This window comes from Mesoplodon densirostris, chromosome 20 (assembly GCF_025265405.1).
Source record: "Mesoplodon densirostris isolate mMesDen1 chromosome 20, mMesDen1 primary haplotype, whole genome shotgun sequence".
Classification (NCBI taxonomy): Eukaryota; Metazoa; Chordata; class Mammalia; order Artiodactyla; family Ziphiidae; genus Mesoplodon; species Mesoplodon densirostris.
Window position 1 is genome coordinate 12902497 of NC_082680.1, and position 21123 is coordinate 12923619.

Below are 21123 nucleotides of genomic sequence, written 5' to 3' on the forward strand. Positions count from 1 at the left end.
AGACTACATTTATAGTTATTATAAAATATTGGCTATATTCCCTGTAACTTAAATTTTTATTTAAAATTTAACTTGGGAAAAGGAACTTAAGGGGACTATGATTACTTTTATTATCTACAGTTTTTACATTTACTCTGTATAGCTCCAAAGTACATAACTAGACTTTATTCATTTATCAAAATTTTTTCAGCCTCTTAGTGTCAGTGTGCCTAGGCATTAACAATACAATGGCTAGCCCAAAGAGACATGATTTCTGCCTTCACAGAATTTATCATGTAATGGAGGATAATAAGTTAGGATAGATTTAGCTGCCATAATAAAGACCTAAAATTAAAGGGGCATAAACAAGATAGAAAGTTATTTCTCTCATGTAACATCTGGATGTGACTCCATTGTATTAGGGGACTAGGCCTGTTGCTTTGCTCTTCCTAAGATGCCATTATTTACATTGTCCAAGATGGCTCAGCACCGCTGTGTCTACATTTTAGACAGTAGAAAATGGGGAAGGGGTGAGCATGCCCCTTTCCTTTAAGATTATAATGTAGAAATGGAATATTTTCCTTCTGCTCACATCCTCTTGGCCAGAACTTAATCACATGGCCACACCTTACTGCAAGGGAGTCTGGGGAACATGGTCTTTATTCTCGATGACCTCATATCTACCTAATAATCAGGGTTCTATTTCTACAGAAGCAGGAGAGAACAGATCCTGAGGGATATTCTCTATGATATAGAGGAAACCTATCAAAATAATCACAAAAATTGCAGCTGTTATAAGTACTACAAATAGAGGTAGAATATATATGGGGCAATTTGATGTAGATAACGAAATTGAGGAAGGCTTCTCTGAGAAAGAATTTACTGAGGAAGAGTAGGATCAGAGAGCATGATGGGAGGTGGTATGCTATAATACCAAAATAACATTAATAAACACAATTTACTGCATAACTATTTGGTATCTAAGTGTTTGGCAGTTTACAGACATTTTTGCTAATCCCAAGATAACCCTGTGTGGTGTTTATTTATTTATTTATTTTTTCAACATCTTTATTGGAGTATAATTGCTTTACAATGGTGTGTTAGTTTCTGCTTTATAACAGAGTGAATCAGTTATACATATACATATGTCCCCATATGTTTTCCTTCTTGCATCTCCCTCCCTCCCACCCTCCCTATCCCACCCCTCTAGGTGGTCATAAAGCACCGAGCTGATTTTCCTGTGCTATGTGGCTGCTTCCCACTAGCTATCTATTTTACATTTGGTAGTGTATATATGTCCATGCCACTCTCTCACTTTGTCCCAGCTTACCCTTCCCACTCCCCATATCCTCAAGTCCATTCTCTAGTAGGTCTGCATCTTTATTGCCATCTTGCCCCTAGGTTCTTCATCACCTTTTTTTTTTTAATATTCCATATATATGTGTTAGCATACGGTATTTATTTTTCTCTTTCTGACTTACTTCACTCTGTATGACAGACTCTAGGTCCACCCACCTCACTGCAAATAACTCAATTTCGTTTCTTTTTATGGCTGAGTAATATCCCGCTGTATGTATGTGCCACATCTTTTTTATCCATTCATCTGTCGATGGACATTTAGGTTGCTTCCATGTCCTGGCTATTGTAAATAGAGCTTCAGTGAACATTGTGGTACATGACTCTTTGAATTATGGTTTTCTCAGGGTATATGCCCAGTAGTGGGATTGCTGGGTGGTATGGTAGTTCTATTTTTAGTTTTTTAAGGAACCTCCATACTGTTCTCCATAGTGGCTGTATCAGTTTACATTCCCACCAACAGTGCAAGAGGGTTCCCTTTTCTCCACACCCTCTCCAGCGTTTATTGTTAGTAGATTTTTTGATGATGGCCATTCTGACCGGTGTGAGATGATATCTCATTGTAGTTTTGATTTACGTTTCTCTAATGATTAATGATGTTGAGCATTCTTTCATGTGTTTGTTGGCAATCTGTAAATCTTCTTTGGAGAAATGTCTGTTTAAGTCTTCTGCCCGCTTTTGGACTGGGTGGTTTGTTTTTTTGATATTGAGCTGCATGAGCTGCTTGTAAATTTTGGAGATGAATCCTTTGCCAGTTGCTTCATTTGCAAATATTTTCTCTCATTCTGAGGGTTGTTTTTTCGTCTTGTTTATGGTTTCCTTTGCTGTGCAAAAGCTTTTAAGTTTCATTAGGTTCCTTTTGCTTATTTTTGTTTTTATTTCCATTTCTCTAGGAGGTGGGTCAAAAGGGATCTTGCTGTGATTTATGTCATAGAGTTTTCTGCCTATGTTTTCTTCTAAGAGTTCGATAGTGGCTGGCCTTACATTTAGGTCTTTAATCCATTTGGAGTTTATTTTTGTGTATGGTGTTAGGGAGTGTTCTAATTTCATTCTTTTACATGTACCTGTGCAGTTTTCCCAGCACCACTTACTGAAGAGGCTGTCTTTTCCCCACTGTATATTCTTGCCTCCTTTATCAAAGATAAGGTGACCATATGTGCGTGGGTTTATCTCTGGGCTTTCTGTCCTGTTCCATTGATCTATATTTCTGTTTTTGTGCCAGTACCATACGTGTGTGGTGTTTCTTAGTACCTTCGTTTTGCAAAAGAGAAGACTGAGGCTTCAGAAGTGACTCGTCTTGTGGCTGCACGGCTGATGCTTTTAAGCAGTTAACGTGTGCCAGCATTGGGCCATCTCTTTTTTTTTTTTTTTCTTTTTGCGGTATGCGGGCCTCTCACTGTTGTGGCCTCCCCCGTTGCGGAGCACAGGCTCCGGATGCGCAGGCCCAGCGGCCATGGCTCACGGGCCCAGCCGCTCCGCGGCATATGGGATCCTCCCAGACCGGGGCACGAACCCGTATCCCCTGCATCGGCAGGCGGACTCTCAACCACTGCGCCACCAGGGAGGCCCTGGGCCATCTCTTTACTCCCATTTTCTCTTTGCTCCCTACAACAACCTGAAATGTTAGGTTCTATTATTATCCCATTTTGCAGTTGAGGAATGTTAGGTTTGGACTTGACTAAAGCGACAGAGCTGGTAAGTGGCAAAGCCAGAACTCAAACCTTTCTGACTCCTAATCGTGTGCTCCTAACCCTGCGCTCGCTACCTTCCTATAACGCGTAACTGCTTTCATTACTAGCATCACCTACCCCTGGAGGCCACATTTTAACTCATAGATAATATTTAAAGAGATGCTTAGGACTTCCCTGGTGGCACAGTGGAGAAGACTCTGTTGCTCCCAATGAAGCGGGCCTGGATTCGATCCCTGCTCAGGGAACTAGATGCCACATGCATGCCGCAGCTAAGGAGCCCACCTCCTGCAACTAAGACCTGGTGCAACTAAACAACAAATAAACAAATAAATAAATACATACATTAAATTTATAAAAAGAAGTGCTTAAAAAATATTTTTATTGTGATTTTAGAGATAAATGTATAAGATAAATTGAATTCTGAGAGGACTTTAACCCTGAGAGCCTATGCATTTTTAACATAAACTGTATAATAATTTAAATATGTATATTTCAGTAAAATTGTTATGTAATAATCTGATATCAAAATAAAAAACAGATTAGACTTGTACCAAGATATTTGAATTTTGCTCATGGAAAAATTTTAAAACAAAAAACACTAATTATTGATGTTTTACTTGTGTTTTCAGCATGTTTGTAAAGCACTTCAACAGTTTTACAGGGTTAGTTGTTCAGCTGAAGATGTTCTCAACTTGGATTCTAGCACCAATGAAAAATTTAGCCGCCATTTAATATTTCAACTCCACGATGTGGCATTTAAAGATAATATTCATGTTGGTAAGTGTACTGTTTTTTTAAAAAAGTCACAATTATATTAAAAACTTATGTTTTCCTTTCCTCTTAAAGTTTTGTATTTGTCAGGTTTTATGGTCATTAACCTGTCCTAAAAAAATGAATCATGATTTTTCATGTTTTCAGGATTGGCCTTTAGTTCTAGATCTCTTACTATTCTAGATACATTTTAGTCACATTAATGTACTCAGGATATCCTTGGCATTCGTGCCTCTTGCTGTAGATACTGGGATGGCCATGCATGCCCTGGTCCTGGTTTCTGTTCCAACAGGAGTCATTTCAGAAGTTTTCTGGGTAATGCAGGAGAGGCCTAGTTCAAGTCTTATCTGTGATGCCTCAGATCTGGATTTCTGACCTTCACTTTAGCCTTGCCTTAGCTTTTAGTACATGAGAACTGGGCTTGGGTTCCAGGCCACACTCACAAAACCTTGTTTATTGTTCCAGGCCAAACCTTAGGGTTGGAGAGAAGTGTAGATGTGTAAGCCTGAAAGTGTAACCAGAGGATTAATTCCAGAACTGGCCATTTAGAGATATAGGCCCAGGTATAAAATGAAGTCGGTCCAAAGGGGAACAAATAGGCAGAAAGGGAACACTGAAAACCAAGATCTGAATAAAAGCCAAAATCCTGAGTGTATATCAGAGCAGGGGTAGGACAAGCAGATGATTGACTGAAGTTCACGTAACAGGTAATCCATTTCAGGGCAAGTGTCTGACAGTTTCCAGGGTACCAAGGGCAAAAGGCATGAACATAGTCACTAAAAGACTGGCATAAAAGTCAACGTCTAATTGCTAGATTGGGGTAACACTAGGTCACAGGGGCCTAGTGTGCCGTATACCTAGGACTCCTTATTATCTCCCCATTTTCTGTTAGCTTAGTTGGACATTTCTTCTTTGTCTCTTTCTTTCATCCCTTGGATGTTAGTAATTGTTGAATCTGTCCTTGTCTCTTTGTTCACTCCGTCTGTAACCTTAATGATCATCCACTGTCATGGCTTCAGTTCCCATCTGTGTGTTGATGACTCTCAAGTCTTTATCTGCAGCCAAGACAGTTCTCCCATTAAACATCCCCACACAGACACTTGATACTCATCTTTTCTCCCAAACTTGCTCTTTCTCCTGTGAGGTGTATATCCGAGTGGTATGACCTTTCACCCAGTTACCCAAGTGGAAATGCTGTGTCTTGCTTACTTCTTTAGTCAGCTAGCTAGATTGATCTGATCATACTACTGTGTGCCTCAAACCCTTCCAGGATTATTCCTTGCCTTCAGGGAAGAGTCCAGGTGTCTTAGTTTGCATGATGAGGCCTGTTGTGCATCTCTCACCACTTGGCACTTCTAACTCTGTCCTTCACTTAGCTCCCACGGGGGCCACATTTTCTGTAGTCCTTAGGCCTCTGAACTTTTTTTTTTTTTTTTTTCCTGGTACGCGGGCCTGTCACTATTGTGGTCTCTCCCGTTGAGGAGCACAGGCTCCGGACGTGCAGGCCCAGTGGCCATGGCTCACGGGCCCAGCCACTCCGCGGCATGTGGGATCTTCCCGGACCGAGGCACGAACCCGTGTCCCCTGCATCAGCAGGCAGACTCCCAACCACTGCGCCACCAGGGAAGCCCCAACCTCTGCGCTTTTTGACGCTGCTGTCTGGCCATATCACCTGGTCTGTTAAGACTCAGTGTAGGTATTGTCATCTGAGAAGGCTTTTCTGTCACATCCCAAACCCTAAGACTTAGGTTCGTGTTCCCTCTGGGTTGCAGAGCGTGCCCAGTGCCTATCATGTCAAAGCGTTCACCACTTCCTGGGGTAATTTCTTGTTTTGTCTTCTCTATTCTACTTAATGTTTCTTTAGGGCATGGATTGTTTCTTATTCACTATTGTATTTCCAGAGCTTATCAGATAGTAATGTCTTTATCAGTAATAATAATATAACAGTAGCAGCAGCAGCTACCATAAATACAAGAAGTCACTTAATAATTGCTGAATGAATGACTGAACGTTAGGTGGCTCTGCTGTCTGGTGAGGGGGGTAGAGTCCTAAGCAGGTATTTCTTTGATTCCTATTTACTCCTCGTGGTCTGCTCTGGCTCCTAGCCACGAGGCTAAGCACGGAGATTTGCTGCTAGTCGGAAGAGGAGAGTGGAAATTTGACCGGTAATTAGCAGTGTCTCCAACAGATAGCTTCTGAGGGCAGCTGACGTTGAAGCTGGGCTTTAAATCAAATTCCATCAGGCAAAGATAAGAAAGGCTTTACTGTCAGAACAGTGTAGGCAAAAGTATAGAGGTAAGAGTTCGTGACTAATTTGGGGAGCAGTGGGAGTCTAGTGTGGCTGGAGTGAGAGGCACGGTCAGACCTGGTAAACGGGATGCCATCTGCGGCTTCGATCCCCCAGAATTATGAACTGTCAGAACCAGAGATGCAGAGATTATGAAGTAGTCCAGATTCACCACTTTGGTTCCCCCTCCCTCAATGTATCTCTTGGTGACATTCCTACGTCCTTTTGTCAGCCTTTCAGAAAGAGGAATTAGGAAGTGTAAGATCATAGGATGTTAGCAAGATGTACAAATTTGATCTCCTTGAAATACTTTCCTACCAGCCTGCCATAGAACCTGAAATTTCTATGATCGATACGTTCTTTTGAGTTATTCCCAGCCAATAAAATTGTCCCTGTATTAATGATGAGGGAGGGTGATACTATTGAGGAAGAGCAGCAGAAAGCAGCGTCGTTTGCTGGAGCCGGTGTTAGTATTAAGGTGGTTGCGCCGTCCGTCGTTCTAGCCCGGCCTCCTAAGCGTGGTCTTGGCAACTGGTTCGGCAGCCACGCCTTCTTGGTGCCAAGTAGGTGTAATTTTACATTTCCAGGAAAATTTACTTTATCAATTTGTGTTTGGGCCGCTTTATTGTCCTTTGATATATCATGATTTCTTTTTGCTCAGTATTTACCTTATTTCCCTCATTCCAGAGATAATCATGTCTGTATATGATTGCAAGGATCAAATTCTTTTGCCTTCATTTTGATTTTTAGTTTTAGAAGATAGTGGATTTGTTTCTTTGAGGAGGGAAGTAATTAAGACTAATTTGGAGAAAGAGAATTTTGAACTTAGAGCATGTGTATCTTATGATTTAAGGGTTCAGGCTGTCTGGTAAATAAAGTGACAAACCCAGACTATACCAATTTTAAAGACTAAAATTAAGTTTTTCTTATAGTAGTGCATTTCTCCGGTATTGTTCTGTGTGAAGCAACTTAACCAGATTATTATTTGATTTTATGATACAAATGATGAGAGTTTAAAGAAGCTCTGGATTGTCATACCATCTTTTCTATGTAAAGATAGTGCTACTCATCTTTAGAGCTCTTCGAATAAATGTTGAAATACAATAGATGTATTTACTTGCTTTAGTTCTGGACTTTAGTTATTGAGCCACAACCCCGCTCATGACCAGTTATCGGGAGAGGCAGGAGGAGCAAGAACCTTAAACTGATGGCTGTGAATGTCCAGGTTCTTGGGGCGTGTCATGCGAGTGAAGGAGAGAAGATACGTCCTGAGACATTTGCTGATGTCCTGACATAGGGGGAGTGTGGCAGCGCTGTCTGCTTGTGTAAACCTTGCATTCTCTAATCATTGATTGTGAATGTAAATTCTACTCCATTTGTATTCGTTAAAGTGGCGCTTTGTGTGGTGACAGAGCATGTGGCCCAGGCCCAGACGAGCAACACGGACAAACGGTCTCACGTTAACCTTCCCTTCTAAGATGATTTGTTTACAAGTGACACCAAACTCCCCTGTCAAAGGGAATTTAAAGAGTAAAAGATTACACAAGAGGAAGGAAGTATAGGAGAGGTGTGTTACAGTTTATATTAACAACTCAGTTGGGTTTTTTTTTTTTTTTTTTTTGTGGTACGCGGGCCTCTCGCTGCTGTGGCCTCTCCCGTTGCGGAGCACAGGCTCTGGACGTGCAGGCTCAGGGGCCATGGCTCACGGCCTAGCCGCTCTGTGGCATGTAGGATCTTCCCAGACCGGGGCATGAACCCGTGTCCTCTGCATTGGCAGGCAGACTCTCAACCACTGCGCCACCAGGGGAGCCCAACAACTCAGTTTTAAAACCAGAAATCGAAAGTAGAAGCCTTACTGTGTAAAATTGTCCTGTGTAGATTTGTGCCTAGATCTTATTATAGTTTGCAGAAAAGAATTAGATTAACCTTTTTATTTTTCCTTTAGGTAATTTTGTGAGAAAAATTTTAGAGCCTGTTTTTCACTTAATTGCTACTGAAGATAATGATATGACTCCAGAGACAGTGGGCCATGAATTTTCCCATTTTTCTGAAACACCAGTTAAACAAGGAATTTCCTTTAGCAAAAAGTCCACAGATAAGGATATAGGAGAGAGCTGGACAACGAATTCAAAGAAACTGGAGATGCTGGGGTCAGCTAAGCAAAGCAGTCCTGATCTTTCATTTTTAATTGTGAAGAATAACATAGGAGAAAAGCATCTTTTTGTAGATATAGGTAAGTAGAATTGACAGCTGTCTGTTGGACTGTCCTTGTGTACTTCTGTGAGAGACCAGTCAGTGCCCACTTGTCACTTGGCTTAGGATTCTTACTGCCACCACTGCTCCACAGCGACTGGGGTCACTAGCAGAATGTGATCAGTGAGCTCAGGTGCAGGAAATCTAGTAGGTTTCTGTTAGGAGATCTTAAAGGGGTCCTGTGGGACATAAGTAGCAGGCTGGCCTGAGCTCCAGAAGAGAATGGTTGTGGCTGGCTCCTGCTCTGAAATGTTCACAGGATTCATGACAGGGGACAGTTGGATAGCAGTCTCCAATGCTGCTGACAGGTTTAATTAGATGAAATAAATTGTAAAAATAGGTACACTGTAAAAATGGAGCTATTAGGTGGCAAAGTAAGCCTGGCGTTTTCTGCACTGAAGAGCTTTGCAGGGGTTATTTCATCAACTTCCTACCATGATAAAACTGGTGGCTTCTTCAGCTGTTCTCTCTTCTGCCCTGCTTGCTTCTGGTCTCTGAATCTGAGGATATATGAAGCACTGGCACAAGACCTCAGCCTGTTGAGGTAACAGGCCAATCAGGACCCCTAATTCAGCTGAGCTCCAATTTGGTGAACTAAACCTCATTTTTATGTTGAGTTCTAGCTTGTGATTTGAAAAGCCATAAGAGCAGCATTTTTGCCATTGATGGTTAGAGCAACTCAGAGAGCTTCAGTGTCTACAAGTTGAAGAAAAGTAGGTTTAAGCTATAAGCAAGATTACCAGGCCAATCAGGCTGAGAATAGGAAGTGTTCCTGCTGTATTGCATATCTTTCTAGCACCCCTGACAACCAAGTATAAGAATTTGGAAATAAAACAGGCATTCCTTGTTTTATGACACTTTACAGATATTGTGTTTTTTACAAATTAAAGGTTTGTGACAGCCCTGAGTCAACCACTGATATCGCAGTTTTTCCAACAGCATTTGCTCACTTTGTATCTCTGTTTCACATTTGGTAATTCTTGCAATATTTTATACTTTTTCATTATTATTTGTTTTGATGATCTATGATTAGTGATCTTTGATGTTACTACGATGACTCGCTGAAGGCTCAGATGGTGGTTAGCATTTTTTTAGTTATAAAATTTCTTAAGGTATGTATATTTTTAAAGACTGCTGTTACACCCTTAATAGACTATAATGTAATATAAACATAACTTTTATAAGCACTGGGAAGCGAAAAAATTCGTGTGACTTTATTCTGATACTTGCTTTTATTGTGGTGGTCTGGAACTGAACCCACAGTAGCTCTGAAGTATGCCTGTAGCTTTCAGTGTACAGGTCTTTCACCTCTTTGGTTAAATTTATTCCTAGATACTTTATTCTTTTTGATGCAATTGTAAGTGGGATTGTTTTCTTATTTTCTCTTTTGATAGTTTGTTATTAGTGTATAGAAACACCACAGATTTCTGTATATTGATTTTGTATCCTGCAGCTTTACTGAATTCATTTATTCTAACATTTTTTTGGTAGAGTCTTTAGGGTTTTCTACATATAGATGATCCCTGACTTAATGATGGTTTGACCTACCACTTTTTTTTTTCCCACTTAAAATTTTTTGACTTTACAGTGGTGTAAAAGTAATGTATTCAGTGGGAACCGTACTTTGAATTTTCAGTTTTGATCTCTTCCTGGTCTAGTGATATGTGGTATAATACCCTCTTGTGATGATGGGCAGTGACAGTGAGCTGCAGCTCACAGTCAGCCATGCAGTCAGGAGATAGATCAGTCACAATCATTTTGTATCCAGACAACCATTCTGTTCTTTTTACTTTCAATATACTATTCAATAAATTACATGAGGTATTCAGTGCTTTATTACAGAATAGGCTTTGTGTTAGATGATTTTGCCCAACTGTAGGCTAATGTAAGTGTTCTGAGCACATTTAATGTTGGCTAGGCTAAGCTATGATATGCAGTAGGTTAGGTGTATTAAATGCGTTTTCAACTTATTGGGATGTAACCAGCTGTTAGTTGAGGCAGACCTGTATAATATCAGGTATACAAGTATACAATATATCTGCAAACAATGACAGTTTTACTTCTTCCTTTACAATTTGGATGCCTTTTTTCTTTCTTTTCTTGCCTAAGTGCTGTGGCTAGGACTTCCAATACTACATTGAATAAAAATGACGAGAGTGTACATCCTTGTCTTGTTCCTGATCTTAGAGGAAAAGCTTTCAGTTTTTCACTGCTGAGTATTTCTAATTGTGGACTTGTCATATGTGGCCTTTATGTTGAGGTGTGTTTCCTCTGTATCCACTTTATTGAAAGTTTTTATCATAAGCAGATGTCGAATTTTGTCAAATACTTTTTCTGCATCTGTCGAGATGATCATATGATTTTTATCCTTCATTTGTTAATGTGTTGTGACATCACATTGATTGATTTGTGGATGTTGGACTGTCCTTGCATCCCTGGAATAAATCCCACTTGATCATGGTGTATGATCCTTTTAATGTAGTGTTCAAGTTGGTTTGCTAATATTTTGTTGAGGATTTTTAGATCTATGTTCATCAGTGATACCGGCCTGTAATTTTCTTTTCTTGTGGTATCCTTGTCTAGTTTTGCTCTCGGGGAATTTTGTTCTTGTAAAGTAAGTTTGGACATGTTCCCTCTTCTGTTTTTTGAAAGAGTTTGAGAAGGATTGGTATTCTTTGAATCTTTGATAGAATTCACATCTGAAGTCATCTGGTCCTAGACTTTGCTTTCTTGGGAGGTTTTTGTTTACTGATTCAGTGTCCTTATTAGTACTTGGTCCATTCAGATTTTTGATTTCTTCATGATTCAGTCTTGGCAGGTTGTATGCTTCTAGGAATTTATTCATTTACTCTAGGTTGTCCTATTTGTTGGCATATAATTATTCATGGTAGTCTCTTATGATCCTTTGTGTCAGTTGTAACATCTCCTCTTTCATTTCTGATTTTATTTATATGAGTCCGCTCTTTTTCTTGGTGAATCTACCTAAGGTTTATCAATTTTGTTTATCTTTTCAAAGAACCAGCTCTTGGTTTCATTGATCTTTTTGTTTTTTGTTTTTTTAGTCTCTATTTCATTTGTTTCTGCTCTGATCTTTTATTTCTTTCTGTCTGCCAACTTTGGGCTTCATTTGGTTTTATTTTTCTAGTTCCTTGATGTATAATTTTAGATTGTTTATTTGAGATTTTTCTTGTTTCTTGAGGTAGGCCTATATCACTGTTAACTTCCCTCTTAGAACTGCTTTTTTTGCATCCTGTACATTTTGGTATGTTGTGTTTCCATTTTCTTTTATCTCAAGGTATTTTTTTATTTCTCCTTTAATTTCTTTGTTGACCCATTGTTTACTCATTAGCATGTTATTTAATCTCCACATACAAGTGAATTTTCCAGTTTTCTTCTTATAATTAATTTTTAGTTTCACACCATTGTGGTCAGAAAAGATGCTTGATGTGATTTCAGTCTTCTTAAATTTGTTAAGACTTGCTTTGTGGCCTAACATATTATCTGTCCTGGAGACGGTTCCATGTGCATTTCAGAAGAATGTGTATTCTGTTGCTTTTGAATGGAATGTTCTGTAAAGTCCATCTGATCTAATGTGTCCCTTAAGGCTAATATTTCCTTACTGATTTTCTTTCTGGATTCTCTATCCATTGATGTAAGTGGGGTATTAAGTTTTTCTACTATTATTGTATTGCTATTTCTCCCTTTAGGTTTGTTAATATTTGCTTTATATATTTAGATGCTCCTATGTTGGAGCATATTTGTATATAAGTATTTACAAATGTCCTTTTCTTGTATTGACCCCTTTATCAGTTATCGTTACATAATGCCCTTCTTTGTCTCTTATTACAGTCTTTGTTTTAAGTCTGTTTTGTCTGATACAAATATAGCTATTCCAGCTTTCTTTTTGCTTCCATTTGTTCGGAATATCTTTTTTTACCTCTTCACTTTCAGCCTGTGTGTATCCTTATGTCTGAAGTGCATCTCTTGTAGGCAGCATATAGATAGGTCTTGTTTTTTTGTTTGTTTGTTTGTTTTTTAAAGGAAAGCCAACATTGGGGGAAGATGTGGAATCTTTTTTTTTTTTAATTTATTTTTATTTTTGGCTGTGTTGGGTCTTTGTTTCTGTGCGAGGGCTTTCTCTAGTTGCGGCAGGCGGGGGCCGCTCTTCATCGCAGTGCGCGGGCCCCTCACTATTGTGGCCTCTCGTTGTGGAGCACAGGCTCCAGACGCACAGGCTCAGTAATTGTGGCTGGCGGGCTTGGTTGCTCCGCGGCATGTGGGATCTTCCCAGACCAGGGCTCGAACCTGTTTCCCTTGCATTGGCAGGCAGATTCTCAACCACTGAGCCACCAGGGAAGCCCGGTCTTGTTTTTTCATTCATTTAGTCACTCTGAATTTTTTGATTGGAGAATTTAGTCCATTTACACTTAATTATTGATAGGTATGTACTTATTGCCGTATTGTTAATAGTTTCCTGCTGTTTTGTATTTCCTCTTTTCCCTTCTACTTTTCTTGCTCTCTCCCTTTGTGGTTTGATGACTTTTCTAGTGGTATGCTTAGTTTCCTTTTGTCATTTTGTGTATTATCTACTATAGGTTTTTACTTTGTGGTTACCATGAGGCTTGCATATAACAACTTATAGCAGTCTATTTTAAGTTGATAACAATTATTTAATTTTTTGGGCTGCGTTGGGTCTTCGTTGCTGCGCGCGGGCTTTCTCTAGTTGTGGTGAGTGGGGGCTACTCTTTGTTGTGGTGCGTGGGCTTCTCATTGCGGTGGCTTCTCTTGTTGTGGAGCATGGGCTCTAGGCGCGTGGGCTTCAGCAGTTGTGGCATGTGGGCTCAGTAGTTGTGGCTGACGGGCTCTAGAGTGCAGGCTCAGTAGTTGTGGTGCGTGGGCTTAGTTGCTCTGTGGCATGTGGGATCTTCCCAGACCAGGGCTTGAACCCATGTCCCCTGCATTGGCAGGTGGATTCTTAACCACTGTGCCACCAGGGAAGTCCCTAGTTTTATAAGTCTTAATCCACTACCTTTACTATATATTTACCTTTACCAGTGAGATTTATACTTTCATTTTTAAAAAAGACTTATTTATTTATTTTTGGCGTGTCAGGTCTTAGTTGTGGCATGTGGGATCTTTGATTGTGGTGCGTGGGCTTCTCTCTAGTTGTGGCGTGTGGGTTTTCTCTCTCTAGTTGTGGTGTGCAGGCTCCAGGGCACATGGGCTCTGTAGTTCTGGCGCTCGGGTTCCAGAGCGCGTAGGCTCTATAGTTTGCGGTATGCAGGCTCTCTAGTTGAGGTGCGTGAGCTCAGAAGTTGTGGCACACATGGGCTTAGTTGCCCTGCGGCATGTGGGATCTTAGTTCCCTGACCAGAGATCGAACCTGCGTCCCCGGCATTGGAAGGTGGATTCTTTACCACTGGACCACCAGGGAAGTCCCCATGTGTTTTCTTGTTACTAATTAACACCCCTTTTATTTTTTCAGTGTAAGGAAGTCCCTTTAATATTTTTACAAGGCTGGTTTAGTGGTGTGGTGATGAACTCCTTTAGCCTTTATTTGTCTGGAAAACTCTTTCTCTGTCCTTCAATTATAAATGATAACTTCAGGTAGAGTATTCTTGGTTGGAAATCTTTTTTTATGTCAGCCAGATTGAATATATCATACCACTCCCTTCTGGGGTAATAGTCTTATGGGGGTTCCCTTGTATGTAACAAGTTTTTTTTCTTGCTACTTTAAGATTCTCTCCCTTTAACTTTTGGCATTTTAATTAGAATGTGTCTTGGTATGGGTCTCTTTGGATTGATCTTATTTGGAACTCTCTGGGCTTCCTGTATCTGTATGTCTGTTTCATTCTCCAGGTTAGGGATGTTTTCAGCCATTATTTCTTCAAATAAGTTTTCTGTTCCTTTCTGTCTCTCTCTGTCTCTTTTTTTTCCTCTAGGACTCCTTTAATGTGAATGTTAGTCTGCTTGATGTTGTCCCATAAATCCCTTAAGCAGTCTTCACTTTTTTTTTCCATTCTTTTCTTTTTTTGCTGCTCTGATTAGGTGAGTTCCTCTGCCCTGTGTTCGAGTTCACTGATCCTCTCTTTTCCTTCATCTAGTCTGCTGTAGAACCCCTCTAGTGTATTTTTCAGTTCACTTATGGTATTCTTCAGTTCTTTGATTTATGTTTGGTACTTTTTTATATTTTTCTTTTTGTTGAAGTTCTCATCGTTTTCCTCCATTCTTTCCTGAGTTCGGCAGGCATCGTTATGACCATTATTTTGAACTCTTTATCAGGTGAGTTACTTTTCTCCATTTCATTAAGATTTTTTTCCCTGAGGTTTTATCTTGTTCTTTCATTTAGAATATATTCCTCTGTTTCTTCATTCTGCTTGACTCTCTGTGTTGGTTTTTACCCATTAGATGAAACAGCCACTTCTCCCAGTCTTGAAGGGTTGGCCTTGTGTAGAAGATGAACTTTATCATTCAGTCCTGTCTTAGCTCGTGTTGTCACAAACCTCTGTGCTTGTCCAAGCAGCCTATTTTATATATATATATATATATATAATTTTTTTTTTTTTTGCGGTACACGGGCCTCTCACTGCTGTGGCCTCTCCCGTTGCGGAGCACAGACTCCGGACGCGCAGGCTCAGTGGCCATGGCTCATGGGCCTAGCCACTCCACGGCATGTGGGATCCTCCCGGACCGGGGCACGAACCCATGTCCCCTGCATCGGCAGGCGGACTCTCAACCACTGTGCCACCAGGGAAGCCCCCCCCCCATTATATATTTAATAGCTCCTAGTAACTGAGTGTGTGCCAAGACCAGTCAGTGCCCCAAAGGGGAGGATCTCAGACAGCAGCTAGATTCAAGCTGATTGGAAGCCAGACCTTCAGGCAGCAGCTTTTAAAGAATGCAAGTATATACACTCCTGTGGGATCATAAGCTTAAGCCCTGCTAGTCACCAGAGCCAGGCAGTCTGGTTGGGCAGGAGTCACAAAAATTGGGGCTCCAGATGAGTGTATAAGCTCCTTTCTGAGAGACACTGGTGAGCTGTAGTGAGGTGGAGGGAGAGTGCCAAGATGGTGTCCACTGACCTCCATTCCCTAGGAGCCCCTAAGCTCCAGGACAAGCAAATAGGCCTCTTTGTTAGAAAGACTGGGGGTGTGTTTAAGTCTGCTGTCTGTGCAGTACTCTGGGAGTGGTAGTCTACCAAGAGCTGTCTCTCTGATTGTTACAGCTCCATGGGACCCAGGATCACAAGCTTCCCTAACCTCTAGAGCCAGGAGATCAAGGGGTATCTGGATGGTAGCCACAGAAACTGTCACCAGCTGTGAAAACCAGGGCAGCAGATATGTGTAGAAGCTCCCCTCTGGGAGCTACTGGCAGTCTGGATCATGGCAGAGGGAGAGCACAAAGATGGCACCCACTGCTGGAGCAAGGCAGAGGGGTGGTGTGAAGACGGTACCTGCTGATAAAGTAAAAAAGAAAGATGAAAGAAGGATGGCTCCCTCCAGCTTTAGCAAGGCAGAAGGAGAGCAGGAAGGGGGTGCCCACCAGCCTCCATCCTTAGAGAATATCCCAACAGGACCTTGCCCCTCAGACCAGTGCTTTAAAATTAGTAAATGAGTCTCTTTCACATAACGAATGGGCGCTTTTCGATGGGCTGCTTCTGCACTTGACCCTGGGGCAGGTGAGTCTTCATGTGAGCCCTTTAAGAGCCGTTTTCAGTTTTCATGGCCCTGTGGGTCTCGTGGGTGTGAGCCAAGTTGGTCTTCAAATCCAGGTGTTTGGAGGGCTCATCTCTCAGGTGCTGGTCTTAAAAGTTGGGGTGCCTGATAGGGGTATGAACCCTGTACGCCTTGGGGAGAAGTTCTGGGTTTGCGTTCCCTTCTGACTGTGTGCTGCCGTGCCTGGGGTGGGGTTTGTGGTGAGAGTGCCTGTCAGCCTTTCCTATCTGCTTCCATGTGAGTTCCCTCTCGTTTGCCTGATGTGAAGGGGCCATTCCGGTTTTCAGATTTTTTTCCACAGGAAATTGTTCCATGTATAGCTGTAGATTCAGTGTGTCCCTGGGAGAAGGTGAGTTCAGGATCTTCCTATGTCACCATTTTGAACCACAACAAGCAGGTGTTTTTTCTAATAATACTATACAGAATTAACTTAATATTTGCTGACTATAAAAACAAATCACTGAAAACATGCATTCATATTTTATTAATTTTTGATATAGGAGTTTATACAAGAAATAGAAACTTCCGACTGTATAAATCATCAAAAATAGGAAAGTATGTGCCTTTGGAGGTTGCTGAAGATAACAAATTTTATCCTATACAATCGAAGAATATTTCCAAAGAAAATCAATATTTCCTCTCTGCTTTGGTCAGCAATGTCAGGTATACAGGACCAGAATTAAATCATTGTGTGTTCATGAATATTTGTTAAGCAGTGAATGGCACTGTATATTACTAAAATGTGAATTGTATAAATTTTTTATATCTTGAGTAAAAGAAAGTCATTTCTTAAAATTCTAGGTTAACTGTTCTTTTTTGTCCATTAACTAAATAATAATAGTAAAAGTTATTTTTTAACCATTTTTCTCTTTATATCCTTTTATGATTATATTTGATATATTTTCCAGTTTTTTAAAATGATTATTCTATAAAAATGAAAAATGACTTGTATTGCATCTGGAAATATAATTACTGTTAACATTTAATTTTCTTTTTATATATGCACATACAGAAATATAATTTACATAGCCCCTTCATTTAAAACATTTCTTTTTTTTTTTTTTTTTTGCGGTACACGGGCCTCTCACCGTTATGGCCTCTTGCGCTGCGGAGCACAGGCTCCGGACACGCAGGCTCAGCGGCCATGGCTCAGGGGCCCAGCCACTCCACGGCATGTGGGATCCTCCCGGACCAGGGCATGAACCCATGTCCCCTGCATCGGCAGGCAGACTCTCAGCCACCAGGGAAGCCCTTGAAACATATTTCTTGAGATCATTATTTATATTGTTATGTCACCTGTTTTATCCACTCAACATTATGTCATGAATATTTGTCAAGTTAATAATTACCACCAATAAATAAAATTGTTGATGTCTGTATAATTTTCCATTACACTGATATACTCTATTGTCAGTTCTGTTACTGAACATTTAAATTCCCATGTTTTGGTCATTTTTAAAAAGTGTGAAAGACATCTCTCAACAGAAATATATGCCTTTATTCCCCTTCACTCTGGGCTGGCAATTTTGTTAGTGTAGGACATGTGGTTAAAGATCAGACTAAATTGCCTTGCTGAATTAACTTGTTCTGATTCTTCTCCTTTTTGCCTTTCCTACATATAATTTGAAAGAGAAATTTCATAGAGATAAATTTTAATAAAAATACTTAAAATACACTGCCATAGGGCAAGTTGTGTCCAAATGTCGACTTGATAGCGGTTACTCAGGAGAGTGGGAAGATGTGTTGTTTTTCTCTATATATTTATGGACTATTTAAGTTTTCATAACAAATCTTAGAAGTAACATCAAAGTCTTAGTTTCCTACCTTTAAAATGGAAATAATATTAACATCTATTTCATGGAGTTGTGAGGATTAAATAAGAGCTGTATGTGTGTGCTTACAACAGCACCTGGTACATGGTCTCTGCTCAATAAATGTTAATTATTCGTCCTATCTGAGATTCTAGAGGTAGTGTGGTCGTAAAAATTACATGATTCTTCTCCCCACTGTTGTTGGCACCAGAATAAGGTCACATTCTGTCATGTATGGGAAAAGCAACACAGTCTCTAATAACAGCCTGAAAGTACGGGTAATCTCTTGATTACCTAATCTCATTTCTTTTGTAGTTTCAATATTAATTTTACAGAAGTGGAGAGTTCTTTTACTGAGTAGAGTTATCTTAATTGTCATTTGTGTATCCAACTAAATATCAGGTATTTTTCTTCCTGAAATAAAGGCTAAATTCTTTATGGTTATGAATGTATTTTTGCTTTCAGTTAATTTTAATCTATTTTCCCTTTGCTTTCATCCCACTTTTTTTCTTCCTATTATCCAGACTTTTAAAATTTTGTTAACATAAATTTCAAAGGCTCTGTATGTTTGGGGAATAGTTCATTCTGCAGCTTCAGCAGTCCTAGAGTCTTCTGATTCACTCTGTAGTAGAGGAAAGCATCAGTTTTAAATGATCACCAAACTACTCTTTTTTTATATGGGTTGGATTGGTGCTTTTGTAGGCAAATGTGGCATAAATATCCTAGAACAGTTAGTTATCTGTTGAAAAAAGGATTTTATTATGAAACTATTTGAAATTGTGTCCTTTCTGTAGTCACGTCTCTTTAATTCTAATGTTACTTTTTGTTGTACATATTTTCTTCTTCAGATTCTCAGATACTTTACGAATTCTGACATGTGACATATCTCAAAATAAACAAAAACGAGTTGAGGATTTTAACCATACCAGTACTTCAGGTAATTTTAAGAAAACAATTTCCTATGAAAATTTAAGGATGCAAAATTTATTTTGCTTATAAATCTTAAATCTTAAGTATTCATATGTAGTGATCCTTCAGAACAACTGGGTTTCTATCCAAAATGGAAAAAGTATAATAATTGATGTATTTTAAAACTTCTTTACTAATCTTCATTTTATGGTGTTTTGGGGAAAAATATGAAAATGTAGATTGTTTATATAAAATAAACGCATATTAAAATGAAAAAACAAAGTTCTCTTCACCCCTCTGTCCACAATCAAAGATGGGTAACCACTGTTAATAACTGCCTATTTAACCCAGCAGAGCTTTTCCTATATTTCCTGTACATGGAGAGCTTCTGCATTCTTTTAATGGCCATATAATTTTTCACAAAATCTATGTGTTCTTCATTCCTATACTGAAGAAAATATAGATCTTTTTCTAAGATATATATCAACTCTCCAGTAAATATTTTTATACACATATTTTGGGCTATCATTACTTATAATAGTGAAACTGAAAATTTAAATGTACAACAAAATGGGATTGGTTACATACTGTAAAATACTCTGTAGCCATTTGATTTAAATTTATAAAGCCTATATAATATGAAAAATGCCCAATTATGATATTAAGACTCAAAATTATATGTGAGGTATGATCACAGGTTTATTTAAAAAATATGGATAACATTTTCTTATGTTTATTTTCCTCTGGTTGTTTAACAGTTATTTCTAGACATTCCTCTCACTTCTGCTGTAATATATTTTCCAAAATTTCTTAAATGTGTACTATTTTTGTAGGTGAAATCGGGCTTTATTTTTTTTATTTTTTATTTTTTTGCGGTATGCGGGCCTCTCACTGTTGTGGCCTCCCCCGTTGCGGAGCACAGGCTCCGGACGCGCAGGCTCCGGACGCGCAGGCTCAGCGGCCATGGCTCACGGGCCCAGCCGCCCCGCGGCACATGGGATCCTCCCAGACCGGGGCACGAACCCGTATCCCCTGCATCGGCAGGCGGACTCTCAACCACTTGCGCCACCAGGGAGGCCCGGGCTTTATTTTAAGAAGAGTATTCTGTCTTTAAATTTAAGTAAGATTTTTTTTTTTTTTTTTTTTTTTTTTTGCGGTATGCGGGCCTCTCACTGTTGTGGCCTCCCCCGTTGCGGAGCACAGGCTCCGGACGCGCAGGCTCCGGACGCGCAGGCTCAGCGGCCATGGCTCACGGGCCCAGCCGCTCCGCGGCATATGGGATCCTCCCAGACCGGGGCACGAACCCGTATCCCCTGCATCGGCAGGCGGACTCTCAACCACTTGCACCACCAGGGAGGCCCTTAAGTAAGATTTTAAATAAATTATTTTTAATTATTCCATTAGTCTTAGATAGAAAATATGATGAATGTCAGTGCTGTACAGGTAAAGAGCACCGGAGAACACACCTGTGATAAGCCGAGTTGATTACTGGTCACCACGGTGGAGAATGCACACCATAGGAAACTGGGGGCATCTCAGTAAAAGGGGGTTAGAAAGGACTTCTTATAGGATTCAGGCTTGAGTTAGATGCTTTTGAAGTCTCCAAGGAAGTGTGTTTGTTTTGAATTGGGTGCTGTCAGTGACAATTTTATGATGAAATACCTTGATAAATCTTATCAAGAAGGAGCAGCTCCTTACATTAGACAAGATAGGTGGGCGCTTGGTCATTTTTGTGGTTTGGAAAATGTTCATGTTTTGTCTGTGTTCACACATGATTACAGAGTGGTGTTCATTTTTGTCTTGAATCATCATGGCCACAGAGTGACCTTATCTGATGTTGAAGTTCTGTGAAATAGTTCATGATTAATAGGAGAACACCAGGGCTGAGCTGTGAGTCCCCAGCCAGCTTGTAGCAACACCAAGGCCTCAATGATACTAGGACAGCTCCTGGATGCAAGGGGCTGCTTTTCTCTTTATCAGAATGAAGCAAGCAACTGAAGTGATACTAAATGCTTTTTATGCAAATTAGCTAAAATTTGATTTGAGAGGTCTGAATTTTACCTGCTTCCTTGTAAGAGTCCATGACTGACTAAAAGACAAATTGCAGAGAAGGCCAAAAAAAAACCAAAACAAACTGGCAGGAGCAGGTTGCAAAACCCATAGTTGTACTAAACAACTTAAAATTTAACTCCTCATCTTTTAGCCGTTACAATTTATAATTAATTTTTCTTTCTGTTGCAGTAGAAACCATTGAAGGTTTTCAGTGTTCACCTTACCCTGAAATTGATCAATTTGTTCTCTCGTTGGTGAATAAAAATGGCATTAAAGGAGGTAAACAGTCTTATTCCTAA

At 40.0% G+C, this 21123-nt stretch overlaps 1 protein-coding gene across 10 annotated transcripts in view; it reads left to right on the forward strand.

Moving 5' to 3' along the window:
- Window positions 1-21123, forward strand: part of PRIMPOL (primase and DNA directed polymerase) — a 58784-nt gene that overhangs the window by 12150 nt on the left and 25511 nt on the right. For 7 of the 10 annotated variants that reach the window (XM_060086156.1, XM_060086159.1, XM_060086160.1 and 4 more), the window contains 5 exons: window positions 3656-3803; window positions 8030-8317; window positions 16553-16715; window positions 18712-18800; window positions 21014-21103. In XM_060086156.1, the coding sequence (XP_059942139.1) occupies window positions 3656-3803; window positions 8030-8317; window positions 16553-16715; window positions 18712-18800; window positions 21014-21103 (778 nt within the window). The remainder of the gene's footprint in view (window positions 1-3655; window positions 3804-8029; window positions 8318-16552; window positions 16716-18711; window positions 18801-21013; window positions 21104-21123) is intronic. The other 3 variants (XM_060086158.1, XM_060086163.1, XM_060086165.1) reach the window with 2 other exon arrangements.